The sequence below is a fragment of the Hippocampus bargibanti genome, linkage group LG10, assembly GCF_051943395.1.
Source record: "Hippocampus bargibanti isolate YZ-2025 linkage group LG10, ASM5194339v1, whole genome shotgun sequence".
NCBI classification, from domain to species: Eukaryota; Metazoa; Chordata; class Actinopteri; order Syngnathiformes; family Syngnathidae; genus Hippocampus; species Hippocampus bargibanti.
The window spans coordinates 15,642,274-15,660,976 of record NC_142743.1 but is presented as its reverse complement, the minus strand read 5'-3'; the positions used below and the strand labels follow the sequence as shown (position 1 = coordinate 15,660,976).

The 18,703-nt window shown below is 42.8% G+C and overlaps 1 protein-coding gene across 1 annotated transcript in view; it reads right to left on the bottom strand.

Annotated features, from left to right (window-relative positions):
• jupa (junction plakoglobin a) overlaps positions 1-18,703 on the bottom strand; it is a 20,510-nt gene extending 1,807 nt beyond the window's left edge. The window contains exons 1-15 of the mRNA XM_089007251.1: positions 18,551-18,703; positions 8,498-8,533; positions 8,125-8,283; positions 7,797-8,047; positions 6,791-7,029; positions 6,277-6,478; positions 5,600-5,744; positions 5,264-5,367; positions 4,124-4,462; positions 2,887-3,039; positions 2,685-2,804; positions 2,446-2,596; positions 1,649-1,770; positions 1,527-1,566; positions 383-521 (exon numbers count right to left, since the gene is read on the bottom strand). Of these exons, the coding sequence (XP_088863377.1) occupies positions 385-521; positions 1,527-1,566; positions 1,649-1,770; positions 2,446-2,596; positions 2,685-2,804; positions 2,887-3,039; positions 4,124-4,462; positions 5,264-5,367; positions 5,600-5,744; positions 6,277-6,478; positions 6,791-7,029; positions 7,797-8,047; positions 8,125-8,283; positions 8,498-8,510 (2,175 nt within the window). The 5' untranslated portion in view covers positions 8,511-8,533; positions 18,551-18,703 and the 3' untranslated portion in view covers positions 383-384. The remainder of the gene's footprint in view (positions 1-382; positions 522-1,526; positions 1,567-1,648; positions 1,771-2,445; positions 2,597-2,684; positions 2,805-2,886; positions 3,040-4,123; positions 4,463-5,263; positions 5,368-5,599; positions 5,745-6,276; positions 6,479-6,790; positions 7,030-7,796; positions 8,048-8,124; positions 8,284-8,497; positions 8,534-18,550) is intronic.

Sequence of the window (18,703 nt, the reverse complement as noted above, 5' to 3'; positions counted from 1 at the left end):
AAAATATCATACTGCGTGTTCTGGGTATTTTAGATGCTATAAAACGTTTTTCTGATGTCAGTTAGGAATCAAAAAAGTGACGTCGGTTGTCCTTTAACCAGGATGATATAAGTCCATGTGAAGTATGCTCTCATGTACTTTAAACCGAATGAATGTCAAGAACTTTTATTAAGACCCAGTTACTGTTTTGTACAAACAGTTGCATCGCATGTCTAATCTATCGAATGTTATTGCTGTGATTAATTTACCGGGTTGTTTAATGTTTACGTGCAAAGAGATGATTTACTATCGAAACTGATCTTCTGAGCACGCGTGTACTGTTATTATAATGTCAGTGACATTTTATGGTCCAACAGGCTTTATGTTTCTGAGGTTTGCTGACCTTTAATAAGGTTCAAACTGCTGTTGCCTGTCGTAGACCATGTTGCCGGCGAAATCGTCATGCATCAAGTTGGCCTCGACGGTGTCCATGGGAATGTCACCGGCGTAGCCGCCGAAGTTTTGAAAAGGAGCGTCAAGTTCTGCAAAGACGAGCACATTTGCCATTTTGATCTTCACGCTGGCGGCTGCTGTTGTTTTTATGATTTGTACAGCAAGAACGATAGGATGCTTTATGTCCATACTAGTGAAACAATTTTGCGTACTAAGAGAATGACTGTCTTACTTTTACGGAAGAGGATTAGGGCCACTGAAGAAAAAAAAAAGGTTGGCAATATTCTGACTTTATTCTCAGAATTTTGACTGATCTGACTTTGTGACACTTGTGGAGCAATAGTTATAACTATAAAAAGTCAGAATTCTGACTTAAATGTCAAAGTCAGATTTCTATCTTCAAAGTCAGATTTCTGACTTTAAACTCACTATAAATTCAGAACTCACTTTAAATTCATTCTGAGAATAAAGTCAGAATTATCACATTAAAGTCAGAACTCTCAATTTAAAGCCAGAACTCACTGTATTCTGAGAATGAAGTCAGAATTCTGACTTGAGTCACTTTAAAGTCAGAATTCTGATAATAGTGAGAATCTTGCCAACCTTTTTTTCTCTTCAGTGGCCCTAATCCTCTTCCGTATACTTTTAATATCTCTTCCACCACACAAAAAATAGTAAAAACACTCATTCTACTTTGTACACTGAATTATCTTACCAGTGAGAACAAAGAACATAAGATATGAGTACATGGAACTTATTGTAAACTGCATATCAAGGATGTCAAATAAATGCTGAAACAGATTTCCAAAAGAGAGCACACAACAAAGCTAAAACGTCCCAAAAAGCTAACACCTCAAGACACCGAAGGAAAAAAATGGAAACTGTGGATGTGAATAAAGACGAAACAAGAAACTGAAGTAACCCAGATTGACCTTCTGAATAATCAAATGCAGAATTGATATTTGCCGACAGTCTGTTTCCTGCAAGATGGCCACTTGTGTGACTGTATGTTAAGAGTGATGATGTGTGGGCTGCTCTTGCGGTGAATGCTGACTAATACGTTGTGTGTGCACATTCCAGTAAGATGTCCTCACCATCTTGGTAGGGTGCTTCCATGGTGACACTGTTGTGGGCCTGCAGAAAAGTCAGGTAACGTAAGACTTTGGTATGTCCAGTCAATAAGCGGCGGCGGTCGCGGTGGCAGCTCGACACCCACCATCTCCCAGGCGGCAGGGTCGTGCTTGAACATGGAGTGTGTCAGCTCCCTGGAAACTCTCTTCTTGTGCTCGGCGCTCTTGTCCTCGGAGATGCGGAAGAGGACCGCAGCGGCGTATGTGGCTGATGAGGACATCAAAGTGTAACACTTAATGTCTGCTGGTATTGTTGGGAACACTCAACTGACTGTTCAGTCAACCTCAATGAGGCGCTCCACTGGTTCTGTTTTTAGCCTGTTTGCTTGACTGGGTCAATACAAGTTGTTTCAGTAACATAAATCCGGTTCCTATGGTGGCAAGAAAACCTACATTTGGATTCAAATCTAAATGGGCACCGTCCATCACAAAAAAAAATGGTGTGGAGCGAGTATCCCCCCCCTTTAAACCAACACTAACTTGAAGTTCATAGAAGCTAATAGATAGCCAATAGCTAGCTGGCCAGATAGCTAGATAGTTAATAGATAGATAGCCAGCTAGCTAGATAGATAGATAGATAGATAGATAGATAGCCAGCTATCTAGTTTAGACAAAACACATTTAAAGGGATTAAAAACAATTTAAAAAAAAACTACACAAAACAACCTGGTAACATGATTAAAAACTCACCTTAGGGACCTTTAACATCACCAATTGCACCGGGTGATGTTCAAGTGAATCTTACAAGTGTTTTATACGTACAGTATACGCTGTCTTAGAAGAGTATGTAAATATTCCAGTCACTCATTCAAAACGGATTAAGCATTGCCATTTGGAACCAACAAATGCTCCAATTCGTGATGTTAAACGTCGGGCGTCATACCGATGCCTTCGTTGTCTGAATGCAGTAGCTCCATCAAGGGAGACGAGGCGCCCTCGCCATCGATGGCCTCAGCTGATTGTTTGTCCAGAGCCAGCTCGCAGAGAACTCCCGCCGCTACACGCTTCACATTGTCGACTGGCGAGTAGAGAAGCTGCCAAGGGGAGGAAATTTTAAACTCATAAAAAAGACAAAGACTGGCTGTGACAGAAAACAACAACAAAGTGTATGGCTTCTGGTACCTGAACAAAAAGAGGAATGGTTTGCAGGTTGGCAATTTCTGCTCTGTTGACAGGGTCTCTGGCCAGGATGTGCAGGGCTCCAGTACAACCTTCCACTATCTCCTCCATCCTCACTCCATCCTGACAACACGCACGAGTAGAGATTAACATAAATGGTCTTTCACAGCATTTGTGGCCACTAAAAGTGGCTGGGATCACTTACCTGGTATGTCTGCTGGTTGGATGAGCCATGTTTCTGGGCATCCTGGTGAGCTTTCAGCAACAGGTTGACCAGGCGCGGGATGGCGCCCGCATCCCTCAGTGGGGCCTGGTTGTCCGGGCACAGGGCCAGGTTACGGATCAGGCCCACCACAGCCTTCAGGGCAGGAGAAGCAAATGAACAAGTCACACCATTGCTCAGTGTGGAAAAACAAGGTGCTTATTTATATATTTCTGACTCGATAAAAGATTTCCACCTAGTCCTCGAAATTCTATCCGTTGAAACTGCTTTGACCAAAGTCTTGTGGACTATTTTTGTGTACAGTACCTAATATTCTATATCACCCACAATGTTACCTTAAATGACAACCGACGTCTCCGGACAAGTTGTGTCCATAATTTGTAAAATGGCTTCAAATGACTTCTACTGAGCGTATTTTACAAAGATTCCACCGTATATAGCTATATTTTACGTTTTAAGACTTGCGCTGAATATTCAGGAAGTCTTGTTTTTGAGTTGGTGACGAGTCCGTACGTGACGTCACTAAAGGACCGCCCCTCACCGTAAAAAAGACGCATTGTAGCGGTCCTTCCATCACGTCAATGTATTTTACTGTACTTGTTTGGTCTGGGGACCTCGTGTTGCACCCAAAAGCCGCCAGAAGGCCAGAAGAGGGCGTCCAAGCGCCATATAAGGAATTTATCAGCCTGTGGAAACGGAGGTGGCCACAGGAGGTCGCAGTTTTGTGCCTCTTTTTTTGGGTGAGAGATTACCCCCCAATTTTGCCTCAAAATGGCACAAATAAATTCTTTAATCGATTGCAAACATGTATGCTTTCCTCTTCAGAACTATTTGAATCATATTCATAACTGGATGTGTAACAAGAAAGCATATTCTCCGAATCTGAAGCCATTGTTTTGATTCTCCAGCAATGCAAGACGTCTTGGCATGACATCACGAACTGGGGGCGGGACTTTCTGAAAATGCCCAATTCGCAGCTCAATTTTTTTGCAGATTTTGGACACTGTCATTTTCATTGGTGTTTTGCATTTGACTAAAAATATCATACTGCGTGTTTTGGGTATTTTAGATGCTATAAAACGTTTTTCTGATGTCAGTTAAAAAACAAAAATGTGACGTCGGTTGTCCTTTATAAGACATTGACCAAGCTCTGAAATTACACCCGGTATATCAAGTTAATTTTCCATCCAAGCATCCCTTTCCACTGCACCCGGTCTACCTTGATGACTGGCCAGTAGTATGGCTGGTTGAGCAGCTTGACGATAGCAGGTATGCCGTAGTGCCTCCTCACAGCGTGCTGTGCCATCTCAGCTTGCTGGTGGCGGGAGGTCAGGTGACGCAAAGCGCAAATGGCAGGCTCGGTCACATCCTCTTTCTCGCCGGCACGGAGTATGGCGTGGATCAGCGCCTCAATGCCGTTGCTCTGGGTGACCAGAGTTTTATTGTAGGCGTTGTTGCATGTGAGATTAGACAAGATCCCAGTGGCACAGGTGAGCATGTTGATGTCATCGGAGCTCAGCAGGTTGACCAACACCTGCAGCAGGTTGTCCATTCCCTCCTGGAATAAAACACAGGCATATTGGCACGTGAAGAACTCAAAGAACCAATCAATATATCTATCCATCCATCTTCTGCTGAGCGATTGCGCTTTTTCGGCAGCGTGAATATGCCAGCAGCGTTTTTGATTTGGGAAGAATGTCAGTGCTATTTGAGTGACATCGCTGGGGCGATTGTACTTTTTTTGCTCCTGTAATGGGCAGCATTTTCACAGCCCCGCTTTGTTCAGTGGAAAGATCGCTGCTGTGGGACAGTCTGCAGCTGGATGGATGCATGGCTTGAGGAGCCCGTGATGAGAAGAAAAGAGCGTCAGCGCAGGGCGCCGATGTGGATGTGGAACTGTCGCGGCTTGGAATTGAAGCGGATTTACGTGGGACAGGAGTTGTAAGATGCAATCTCTTTTTGTCAATGGATGCTACAGCTTCATATTTGCTTTCAACATTTAGCTTGTAGCAGATGTGCACATTTCATCATGACGTCCCTAATCCACTGGTGAAATGCCTGCTTTGATCCTCTCTTTTATCCAGAACTGCTTCATACAACAAAGAGGGTTCAGAAAGTGCTTAAGATTGAATGACGGTCTCTGTGTTGTCATCTTATTTTGTTTTTTTGACTTGAAGATGGCGCCTTGAGAGTGGCTGCCTTCACAGCAGGTCCTGTATTTTGTTTTTCTACTTCACTTCTTCCTTTCCTTACCTCTTACTTTCATCACTCTGCTGCTGTCAAATGTAAATTTCTCTACTGCGTGACTAATAAAGGCCAATCCAATCCAATCCAATTACCCTAAAAGAGGAAAACACACCTGCTTGGTGGCGGCATCAGACAGGTTCCGGAGTGTCCAGAGGCAGTTCTGCATGAGACGCTGGCTACTGCCCGTCAGGTGTTTACCCAGAGCCTGCATCCCACCTGGAGGAAACACAGGCATGCATCAGATCACAACCACATCATTTCATATGGTGTGCTGTCGTGGAACGTTGAGGCTCATGAGAAACCAGCCATTACCCACGGCGACGTTAACAAAGAGTCGCCACACCTGCATGACTGGCTTCTGCACAAAGGTAGGTGTGTGTGTGTGTGTGTGTGTGTGTGTGTGTGTGTGTGTGTGTGTGTGTACACTGAATAGACATTTCTCACACACCTGCCTCTACAATGGCGGGTTTGTTGCTGGGGCACACAGAGAGAACTTTGAGGACACGGCTTGTGGTCCACAGCAGCTTTTCGTAGTTATAGTTCCTCATGATATGCACAAGAGCCTCGGGACCACCGTTGGCAAGGATGATGAGCTGTGACAGAGACATAGTAAATACATATCTCAACAGACAGACAGACAGACGGGCAAACGGATGGATAGCTAAAAGACATGAGGTTCATATTTTGAAAATATCACTACACTTGGGAGTTTTAGGGACGCGTCTGTTTATGGAATGCAACGTGTAGACTTTGAATATAACTCTGACATGTCAAAGCATGCAAAATAATTACACACTGCACACTTGATTCTAATAACCACACCCAAACCTGACTGCCCTGAACGGTGTACCGATGTCACACCCAAATCTAACCATGCATTCTGTACCTACAAAAGGACAAAGTGCTTGAAAGCGGTGAAGTCTTGCTTTTCGACTATGTGGACTTGCGCCATGCTGTATACACACATACACATGCATGCACACACACACACACACACACACACACACACACACACACACACACACACACACACACACACACACACACACACACACACACACACACACACACACACACACACACACACACACACACACACACACACACACACACACACACACACACCTTGCTCTCCTGATTGCCATAAGACAGCAGCTGCAGACAGTCTGTCGTGATGGCCAAAAACTTGGGGTTGCTTTTCTTCAAAAGGGGGACCATCCTCTGCAGGCCGTCAGCCAAACGGACGGCCATTTTGGCTCCCTCCTGATGCAGGAGCAGGTTGTGTAGGGTTGTGATGGCGTAGAAGAGCACGGACTCCATGGGAGAGCTGAGGGCCATCGCAGAGGGATAAAGTACTGTACAAGTAAGGAACAGCTGACCTACAAATGTCTGGTTGCAATTTAGCCTGAAGCCATTGTGAGGGATACAAATCAGAGTGTGCATTTGAACAGTAAAATTAGTGAGAATATGTCAGGTAAATCACCAAGAGAACAGTGTCCTAACGTTCTGCCCAGAAAGAGATCAATCTAAGGAGCAAGGAAAGTTTGTACATGTGTGCGTGACACAAGTCGTCGACAAAAGCTTTTTGAGACTAGGAAATAGCGGGCTGGTCCGCTAAATAGTGTCCAAAAAAAAGTACCTGAGCATGCGTACAAGCGCAGGGATACCACCGGACTTGAAAATGGAGAGCAGGCCCTCCCTTTTGTGAGAGAGATTGTGGAGGATGCTGGCGGTGGCCCTGGCGGTCTCCATGTCGTTGGTGTTCTGCATGGCTCGCACCACTGCAGACACTACCTGGGGCGACTGCATCAGCGCATGGCGGGACGCCTCCTTGCGGGTGAGCTGGTTGACAATCTGTGCTGCCTTGCTGACCACTACCTGATGGACAAGCACACATTCCCATTGGTTGACAGAAGAAATTCAAAGAATGCAACCCTGGGAAGACAACAGAGGGGCCATTTTCAAATGGCGGACTTTTCTCTAGCTCTGGAGCGTGGTCACCGTGCCTATGTCGCTTCTAGATCTTTTTTTTTTTTGCCTTTTTAGTGGATATTTGAGTTGAGCAGATGCCGCTGGAGGTAGCAAGGACTGAACACGAAGAACGTTCGGAGAAGATTGTGCCTTTTGCATTGCTGGTCTTTCTCTTTGGAGTAACCTTCCGGTAAAGGTTAGGTCAGGCCATTTTGAAACCGCTCTTAAAATGCAGTTTTACTCTGTAGCTCTTGACTCAATATTAGACTTGTCATTGTTTTAATGTTTTATGGAAATTTATGGTTTTGATGTACATTTATTGTTTTCCTCTATCCGTTATTGTAATTATTTCTCCATGTGCGGCACTGTATGGAATGCTCTATAAATAAAAATGAGCTGAGTTGACTTTAAAGCAGCCCTCATTGTGTGCCAGCACTAGCCAAAATATAACACTGTGGTTAACATTGCATTGGTGGAATAAAAAATAGTTTCCAACTCACAAAGTACATATTGGAGATGCCAGTTATGAATCAGCGACCTTCACTGTCCTTGTCCACATAAGACTGTCCTTGTACAATACCTGAATAGCTCCATTCTTTTTTTTACTTCTCTTTAAGTTATTGTGCATGTAAGTCGATAGTTGGAATGGCAGGTAAAAGGCATCTGGAAAATACCTGATCTTCATCATTGAGCAGTTTGGTAAGCTCAGGCACAGCACGAGTGGCGAGCTCAGCGTCATCTTGGTAGTTGATCAGATGAATGATTGCTGCCTTGAGCATCTGGGAGGGCTCCGCCAGCCGTTGGACGTTGGTCAGCTGGGACGGATCTGTTTGGGTTGTAGTCAAAATGGTCGTGCTGTTCTCCAGCGTCTCTGGAAACATGGCGGCCCGAACCCGCTGGCCTCTGGTCAACACGTACTGGGAGTCTAGAAATGAGTGATGAAGCTCATCGTGTAAACAGCAGAGAGACGACAGCGGATGACTGGACTTTTTCGTGTCCTACCTGGTGGTTCTGTTGTGACGGTGGTGGTCACGCTGTACTGCTTTAAGTCACCGTCATCATCTCTGACAGTGTTGGCTCCAGACTGGATCCCCGAGTCATATGCGTACCTCGTCTCCTGCCACTCTGTCACCTTCGTTACCCCGCCATCGAGCTCACCCACTGTCATGGACAGAAGTTGAAGGCGCTCAATGTCAGACCAAAGTCTTCTCTTGTAGCTTCAGTCATTTTTTAAATGTTTCTTCTTGTCCTTCTGCACCCAATTGAATTTGGTGTTTCTATATTTTGCTGCAATGCGATGAACCGCAATGCGCGCACACACACACACACACACACACACACACACACACACAAAAGATGGCAATAAGAGACTTACGTTGCATGGACATCCTGGCCTCCTCTAGTCAAAAACCTGAAAAAAAAACAATATTAAGTACTTATTCTGAATGAATGACGATCAATGTTGCAAGTATATTGGTCTTTCTTTCTTTTTTTTTACTATTTTCAAACATGGGTGTAAGTGAGTGTATTCAAATGCCAGAAAGAAAGTCTGCCCCTTCAGCTAACAACAGCAAATCATGTGGGCAAGAGAGAGGCATAGGAGAGATAGCGATAATAGACTTATTCAAATTAGGAATACTAGCCGACTCTGCTGACCTTTCACCTCAGGCCTACGCCCAAAAAGTTGTGGGAACAGCCGATTGCTGACACATCACAAACTGGAACCTGCCCTACTGGTTTTGGATCACAGTGTGCACACAGGTGTGCATGTGAAGCGACAGTCAGTGAAATGGGTGATGCGGTTGTGAATGTCGCACCCAAGCTTGTCTCACAAATACCTGCAACTTTTTGTTCATAAACAATAAATAGACATAATTAGCTCACCAAATAACAAGACAACAGGCATCTCCGGGATTTTTGGAAAAGTTGAAAGTGGCCTTCATAGGCATTCCAGATGACGTAACAGACATTCGTCAGCGCTTGTCTGATATTAAAAAAAACTTCCCGTCTTTACAAATCACTCTTTTCAGATTGTTCTCTGAGTAGCAGTACAATAACAGCATTATCAAATTTGTTACTCTTCTTCCATTTCCCTCATACTTGACAGACACAAGGTACTTACCACGATCCCACAGTTTCCTTTAATCATATGAAGGATTTTTTTTCTCAAGACCCAACCAAAAAAATAGCACGCTTCAAGGAATGTTTTTCCTGCAGACCATTTCTGCAGCTGCGTCATTATGCACCACAGAACTCGCTCATCACAGAAACATCTGCATTTTTAATTGCGGTCCGTCTCAGACATCAGACTGATAACACAATGGATCCACTGTGTCTTTTCAATGTCTTTGACTCCTGAGCATTGCATGTTAGCATTGTACATAGCAGATGCTTGAATAGACGCAACTACACACACAGTCTTCATCAGCCTTCATTTTGAGATGATGCTAAATTGTGACAATACTTGATAGAGTTCAAAGAGAGAATTTTGCCCATGCTTGGGGTATTGAAGACACATCTTTTCCTCAGGTATATCAAACTTTACAAGGGTTTCAAAGCACTCTTACAATTTGCTATATGGTTTAGAAATGTATTTTCTCTGTGAGGAATCCAGTTGCCCGGAGCACTGTCTCAGCAGTTGTGTGTGTAGAGCTGTCGATCCTGCCTAACCAGGCTATTTGACTGCTTGCAGGAACATGCTACATGATAAGGCAATGACTCATGCGAGTATAAATCACTTGTGCTGGGTGTGGCCTCTTGCCCATTTGGTGGTAACTGACCAAAGTCTGTTTATCAACCCAGAGATATGCGCCCACAGAAACATTTTACTGATAAACCGCAGTGGACACAACACAACAAGTTTCCTGTAAATCCGGGCCAGCGTTAAATATTTTTTTCTTTCCCAGTTTGAGTCAGTGGGTTCACTGAACTGTTGCAATGCAGCGACACACCCACATATCACCTAGGTAACCAAAACTATGCATTGCCAGTGGTTCACGGTGGGGATTTTATCTGCTGACCCATCTGATGGCTCAAGAATGACTTGCTAGCATGTGGATAAAGGCGGGTTCTTATTTGTTACTCACAAATTCTCAAAAGTGACCAAAGCTAAAAACAACAACAACATCAGGGTTCAAGTTTTCTCTTGTGAACTTCTCAGAGGACTTTGCTCTCTTCCAGTTAACAAGTGATTCCTCATTTCACTCTCTACTGGTCATTGCACCATCAGCACAGACTGTAAATGCATACTTACACAGCTAAACATTTTGCGCTAATGGAAAACACCCACTATCTTGTTGAGCAATGTCCTTCAATTACAGCGCGGGATGAGGGCCGTCTTTTCAGCAGAGCGTAAAAGCGAGGCAGATGTTCAATGAAAGCTGCAGGTGAACAAGTTGTAACAGAAACGCTTGGCTTGCGTTGTTGGGCAGCGCTGCTAAAACGCTACCGTGACATTCCACACAGTCGTTATACATTCAGTGTGTGCATTGCTCATGTTCTTGGCCCTTTTCAAACCTGACCTCCTAAATTTATATCAACGGCGTGATCATGAATTGATGAAGACACTTGGGTAACAATGAAAAACACTCAACTTACTGCTCGCCCATCACTCAGGCATGCTCAACAGGGAGTGTCTCCCCACTCCCCAGTGGTGACAAGCGCTCAACACGGGTGTGGCAGCGGCGCGTGGGGGAGGGGGGGGTGGAATGATTGGGAATAATATAGCTAATAGATTACTGGAAGGCTTTGCTCAAGCGCTGACAATTAACCATGAAAGTCTCACAGAAAGGAGACAAATGTGTTCGATTTCCACACCGAGTGTACTTTTATAAAAGACATTCCAGTGAGCCAGATTTGGACTGTGCTGGTCTAAGCGCTTCTTTCTGTCACAGCAGGAATGAATCAGCTCGGGCAGGAGGCCCAGGGGGTTGGAGATGAATGCTGTTTCAACTTCACAGTGGATCACAACATACATACTGCAATGATTTGCTCTTTGCACTCCGACGGTTTTGGCAAGAATGGGCGAAAATGAGACGGCGCTTGAACAGTATTGTCGCCTGAGCTGTGTGTTTAGTATGAAGTTCAACAGAAGGAGGTACATTATTGGTGATTTGCTTGACAAAGCAATGCCATTCTACCAACATTCTTTGAGGCAAACAAGCCGTATTTGATATTAAATAGAGTAGCATGCATTGATTATAAGAAAAGAAAAAATCTACAACAATCTAGTTCTTCCTCTGTCCTTTTACATGGTAGCAACACGGGCTACATGCATATTCCACTTCATTTGTGCAGAGGAATTTACATCTCATTCAATGGTGCAGTTTCCGTTTCACATTCATTGTAAAATATTTGCATTTTCAGGCTTCAGAATTTTTGTCCAAAAATTAATTTCATTAACCAACAAGGTGCTTTGTTTGTTTGGTTTTAAACAGACTTGTTAATATCATGCGTACGCCGACATGCAAATACAGCAGATTATTACCACACATCAGTAATGCCTACACCATCTGCACTAAAACAGATCAAGTATCCGACATACCGTCTGACTATACAAACACGAGAATCCCGACCCGTAAAGTTGCCGGCACACAGCCCGCTGACATAGAATGCAAAGATCTCTTACTTAAAACTGCACTTACATAGTCCAGTCCTCTTGACACGACAACAGGCTACGGCAGACTGACAATCTGCATCAGTTCTCTAGGGAGAATACATCTTCACACGCCACAAACATTCTTCAACCCAAAGACACAAACAGTGTGTCCAATTCAAGTGCAACAGGAGCTTTGGGAATATAATGAACCGAGAACGGGGTGACTGGATAGAAGATTGTTCCAAATCAATATGGGAGGATGTGAAGTGATGCACAGTTGATGGATTCATTGAGACGGTGACAGGAAGTGGTCGAAATTAACTCGCACCAGTCCTGGATCTAAGTGGAGACGTTTATTAGAAAAGGCGACACTCTAGCAAATGTTGATGGACACGCTTTTGGGGGCGTCGTTCGATGGGCTTATTTCACGATTGCTGGCCTTAATCTTATACAAACACTGTGCGAGAGCCTTTTTGGGAACTTTTGACGATAACAGAGAGATGATGGAAACCAGAAGACAGCATGAGCACAAAGCCAAAAGCTCAGGGAAAGAATGGAAAATGACATTCTGCTGCACGCTTGTGCAACACACAAATTAAATGCGTCTAAAAGTGGCAGATGCAGCAACAATGTTTCTCTCCCCTTGTTTTGCTGATCTGGAAACCTTCCCAGCAACACATGCCAGCAGAGCAAGAACAACAGTGAATAAAATAAGCAGTCCTTTCCGTGAGTTAATTCAGTGCTGCGCTACTGAAAATTGAATGACTGTGGCCAATAGAAGCAAGTCGTGAATCAAAGGAAATGTGAGCTGTCTCAGAGGAGGGGCCCTTGTGTTGCGTTGTATCAGATTGCCTAAGGTTGATAAAGAAGGACGGAAATGGTGAGAAATGCATCGGGGCCTAATTTGCGTGGCTCATGCGAGGAATTTAACAATCAGCCACAAAATGTACATCTCCGAGGGCTGCTGTTGTATTCCAGTTACTTTCTACATTCACACAAGGGGAAAAAGAGCCACAAAAACAGCCTGTCAGTTTTAGGACTTCTTTTCCATGTATTACCACTACAACCTTATTTTTAGAACTTTCAATTCAGCGAACCACGCTACAATGTGGACCATCAGGTAAATCCTATGCATGATCTCGGTGGCAACTATTTGCCTTCTTGTTGAGTTGCGCTCTTTCTTTTCTTTCGAATCAATTTGTTCCACTGTACCATGGCAGGCAGACACCTATCGATTAATCAATCGACAGCCGACACCGTGACTGGATGGAACCTCGTTGAATGAACACAGAAAAGCGGGAAACGTTCATGTCAGTCATTTTGGGGGCCTTCATGAGTGAAACTGCAATGAAGTGCCACCATTCAATGAAATGTAAATTTCTCCACTGCGAGACTAATAAAGGCTAATCCAATCCAATCTAATTTGATGGAAAGGAGGCATGAGTAAAACAGACTAAACGCTGTTGATTGTTTCATTAGATATATGATCCATATTGATTGCAGCATGTGTCACCATTGCATTTAAATACTCAATTCATGTGACAAAAAAGACGGTTGTTTTTTTCTCTCTCTTTTTTTAAGAGCAGACGAGCGGAAAGGAAAAGAAGAAGACATAAAAGTGACACAACCATCCTAACCCTAACAATATCAAGTAATTTGGTTGAAGCACACGATAAAGAAAACAAGATGTTTTGAAGATGTGAGAAGGAGACAAAAGCAAGTTGTGTGTCTTTTACTGTCCAAAAAGCAAACCTGAAAGTTATCAAAGGGCAATTGGCTACTCCTTTTCAAGTCTTTCAAGTGGATCACACACTCCTCTTTGAACCCAAAAATTTGCATAACAACCCCCTTCCTGAAAAGTACAATACATCTCTCTCCCTTATGGGTCACAATGAACTGAACCCACAGAATGTTTTTATCTTTTTAAAGTTACATAAGAATGATTGTGGCCATGACAGCAAAGAACATATCTACGACACCGATACCACTTCACCAGCCTGACATTCAGCATCCAGGAAGAAACCAGGTCAGCCGCAGGGAGATACTTTCAGGTAAATAAGAATGACATCATCGAGCCCGAGTACACATTTTTCTCTGCAAAGTGGATGTTAAATTCCACTCTGTGAGTTGCAGCGTGTGGCTGTTGACCAAGAGCAGAGCTTCTTGTCGACACCTGTTTTCATGCTGGTCATTTCTTTTCTCATATAGGCTGAGAATATGAGATGAAGAAAATGTGCTGGAAGTGTATTTTTTTGAAGCATTCATTGATGACCTCCCATTCGGCTGTGTTGCAAGTTCTTCTGTATCATGAAGCAGTGCATCATCAAATGACTAAATTCCACGGAATTATACAAAACTTAAATTTTGCACAATGCTCTGTTGATTTCCACTTGCAGCATTGTAAGCTGAAGAAATTTTTTGTGCATTTGGAGCTTCACTGTACGTCCTACCCCTCCAAATGTGTGGTTACAGGTCGGAAGGAAAAGAGAAGGATCAAAGTATTTGACTGAACACAGAGAGTTTCTGTGTTAAGGAATGGAAAAGAGTAGCAGTATTGTCCCAGCACTGCTGTCACAGTGAAAAACAACCTGGGATTCAAGTGTCTCTATTGGTTGCAACCAAAGAAGCAGAAACGTGTGTGCTCAGAGGCCAAATGTGGTGGTCAAAGCCATCCATGTATGGGAACGGACAAGCACTTTGAGCGCAAACCACCACTGTTTGGGCATCAGTGTGTGGCTCCACGCTGAGTTACTCTTGACAGATGATGAATTTTTCAGGGACAATACAGTCTCAATAGAGCGGGGGCTGTCTGTGAGAACAGGGTGGTAGTGTAATGGCACATTTAAAATAATGCAATGCTGGACTCCAGATAGTACAAAGCTTGCGCAACAACATAGGTAAAATCATTTGAGATCCCGCTGTCTGCTCATATTTACACTACAATAAGTATAGTCCGTGTCCATGTTGATTTTAAAACCACAACCTTGTACTCTTCTCTCTCTTCAATTAGCAGACAAGGACAAGCACAAGGAAATGATAAAAAAAAAAACACATTCCGGGGTTCAGTTCTAAAAATAAAAGGGGACAATAAGACCAAATCAGCCGATTGCAAAAGAGTCAGCATCAAGTTTACACCCTCCTAGTTGGATATAAAGCTCATAGTTACAGCTATGATGATCATGAATAAAGCAGAGAGACCACTGGCAGGGGACAGCATTTCCCTTTTTTCCATGTTAGAGCTTTGTTCCAGCTTCAGCTGTTGTCAAAGGGCTATATAAACCAATATGTATGTATGGCATTGTATTTTGGACAGCCACCCTCATTTCAAGCTCATATAAATCCAGACCTATATAATTTAGTAATTAACTTTTTTTTCTGATGAAAGAAGAGAGTCTAAGGTTTCTAACACTATATTGAATGTTTATGTAGTCCTAAAACTCAATATCATGTGGGTCCTAGAATTTGAGAGAAAAACCCTAGCACTGGAGTGGACACATGTTTGCACATCGTCTGGAAGTGAATGAGTTACCCTCACAGACATGACATCACATCAAATCACATCACCGGAAATATTGAAATATGTTTTTTTATGTTTTTGAAGCCAGGAGTAAGAAAATGACGATATAAAAATCTAATTTGAATCCACATGAATTCCTCTAACTGCAGTCGAGTCAGGCCTGGAAGCCATCCAGAAATGTTATCTCTCTGCGTTCCTTCTCGATGCGAACAGTGGCGCACATAGGCAAGGTGATATCCAAATACTGAACAGGCCACGCGACATGTACATTTGGGCTGCAATTGAGCTCATGCAATGTACTAAGTCAGGCACCAATGTACACCAACAACGGGGGTTCACTGAACCGGTAGGAATTTTTTATTATACCAAGCAAACAAAGAGGTTGGGCTATATGCCATATAGTAATCCCCTTTGCAAAGTGTAGACCTATTTATAAATGCAAGGATCTCATGGCCTCTTGCTCTGCCAATGTAGGACAGTATGAGAGAATTAAGCAAGAGGGGGAGAGATTATCACTGTAACCACCACAGCTGTATCTGTGAAATCTAAAGCAAGTCACCCCCTACTGCGGTCCGGGCACCCATCTATCCCCCCTCCCCTCTTTCTCCTTTGAGGGCAGACGGGCAGAGCTTTCAAAACGGGATCTCTGGTCTGCGACCGCACTACTTGGCCAAGAGTTGGCTTATTAAAAGCGCTTACTTTGTGATTGTGTCGCTTGCAAATATTGTGAACAAAGGGGACAACATTACTGCCGAGCTTGTGTTTCACGCCACTTAAGATGATATCATTTGATAAACGTAGTAAAGAATGTCATTACATGGTAAGCCATAGTAGAATTTACTTCGACATATGGAAAACGTTGGATGCCACTTGCCTTAATCGCATCGAAAACGGCGGATGACATGAAAGTAATTTCCGCATGATGGTGATTTCAGTGGAATTACTCATAAGAAATTAAATGAAAGGAACGTGTGCTCCCGTGGCCGCCGCTAAGCAGGATTGGGAAAAATGTTTGCTTGTCAAGCCTAACACAAAATTATCAAGGCCGGTTTTGGCGGCAGCGCAAAATGTTTGGGTGTTAATCAGTACTGATGTGTCAAGCTCCAGGTATGGAATATTGTGTTGAGGTCAAATGAGTGTGCGTGTGTGTCAAGTGGAGTGTTAATTTATAGGTTTTCATTATTTTGAAAACAAATTAATCTCCAGACTATTGTTCTTAATGTGATTCGTCTTAGTGAGACAGAATATTTTCCATGAGCCCAAAACAACAAGAAAAAGGAACATATATTGTCTGGGGCTGAACATTTAATCAAATTCACAACGATATGCTGCAATGCATATGAAAAAGAAAAAAAACTACTTTATATTGCATGGGTGATTTAATTTTACATGTATGATGTGTGTATGTTATATTTCAATATAGTTATGCAGCGTCTAGATAAAAATCTGTGCTTGAGTTCAGTCCACTTGTTTACATATCAATCTTTCATGAAACATGAAAAATTTTACCGTTGTAATTTGACTTGTGACTGACAGAATTGTTTGATTATTTTATTGAAAACTTAACGACACTACGCCAAACTGTTCCCTTTAAAGCGTGATGAAATTGTTTTGTATTGTAGTCTTATTCTGCCAGTTTAGTAGTCAGAACTGTTTTTGAAACTGATGCATTTTAAAGAACTCTTGTTTATGTGAGGGGTGTTGCCACACCACAAACTGGAAGTAGTCAGGGTAGCTATTATTCACTCCTCGAAATATTCACTGAAAATACATTCTGAAGCAAACAGCGCAACTCTCACACAGGTCATGAATTTAATTTTGACATAATTCATGCCAGTGGTCACCAAAGGAGTGCTCCAAAAATAGTTCACTAATGATGGGACACAATGATTTTCTCAGAATGGTGAAGAATTGATCATTTAAAAATAATCTTAATTGTTATCAGAAATCATTCAGATTATCATTGTCTTAAACCTAACATTAATCAACGTCATTTGAGAAAGTAAGTCATTTCAGAAAGTAAGTCATTTCAGAAGTGTGTATCAAAATAGTAGCGCTTCACATTGATCTGTACTCAAGAAATAGCTGCTGGCGGGTCAAAAAGCTGGGTGATCCATGATCTATGCAATCTGGTACCCTTTAAAACCATTACTTTTATCCATAATAAATCTGATATTGCTTGTTATAATACAGGTGTACTAAATTCTTGAGGACCTTGAAAAAAATATCACATGTGAAATTGCAACTAGACCAAGAATGTCAAACTATTTTTTGCGGCAGGCCACATTGTAGTTACTTAGTTTCTTCTCGGTGACCGTTCAGAATTTTGGGAAGCCATTAGAATGTTTAATTCCCTCCACATATTACATATACACAACAAATTAATGACTGTTATTATTGTTTACATCGGTAAATTAGAAATGTTGGTTTAGCAACCATCATGGAATTTCATGAGTTTGATTTGCTTTTGCGGCCCAAATATAAGTATGTGGCGGGTCAGATCTGGACCCCGGGCCTTGACTTTGACAACTGTGAACTCAACCTACTGTTAATTTGCACAAAATATTACTACAACCGGTTGTTGACGATATTGCGAGTTAAACCAGTCCACAAAATGGAGACCTCCCTCCTCTGTAAAGTTACGGTAGTCATACACACTTTTATACTGCTGGAATTCTCTGATTTTATTTTTAACTGTGTATTTTTTCAGAGCTTACGTGTTTTTTTCCTCTGGGTTTCCCCTCTCAAAACTCTTTCTGTAAAATGGCATTTTCTAAAAATACCAATAATTATATTTGAAACAACAACGAAAAAACTGTTCGACGCTAAAAACGATAATGCAACAAAGGCAGGCACAAAAAAAGAAGCGTTGAAACGATTTCATCAGGAAAGATTATCTGGAAGCAGCGTCCAAGTTATTCACCTGCATCGCGCGCACGCGCACGCAGTGAACTTTCCGAGCGCTAACCAGTGCGACTTCATTGACAGGTGACGTCAAGTATCAATCGATACTAAGCCCAAACATTTAAAAAATCAACAGAGAGAAGGCTGGAACACGGTGACCGGAGAAAAACAATAGTAAAGTGTCGATAACCTCAGATTAAATGGTAGGCAGCGCGACACACGCGGAAACAATCCAAAGGCTTCAAAAACAGCAAGCTTCCTTTGAAATGTACAACACGTTGAAATGCATTGTTCCAACAGACATACGAGTGGTTACACGTGACGGCGTTTCGATGTGCACGTTCACAGAAACTGTGAAAAACACGACAAGAAGGCAGAGGAAGAGAAAAGTTCAGTTTGGCGAAACTCACCTGTCGAGTTTTACCAAAAAGATTATTCCAAAGAAGGGCTTGTTTTTCTTTCCGTCAGGACGCCAACCTCTCTATTCTCGGCAACTTTCCGCCACTCTCTCTTTCTTCCCTGGAGCTCTGCCGTAGGAAGGCTACGTACTCTCTCCAACGCTC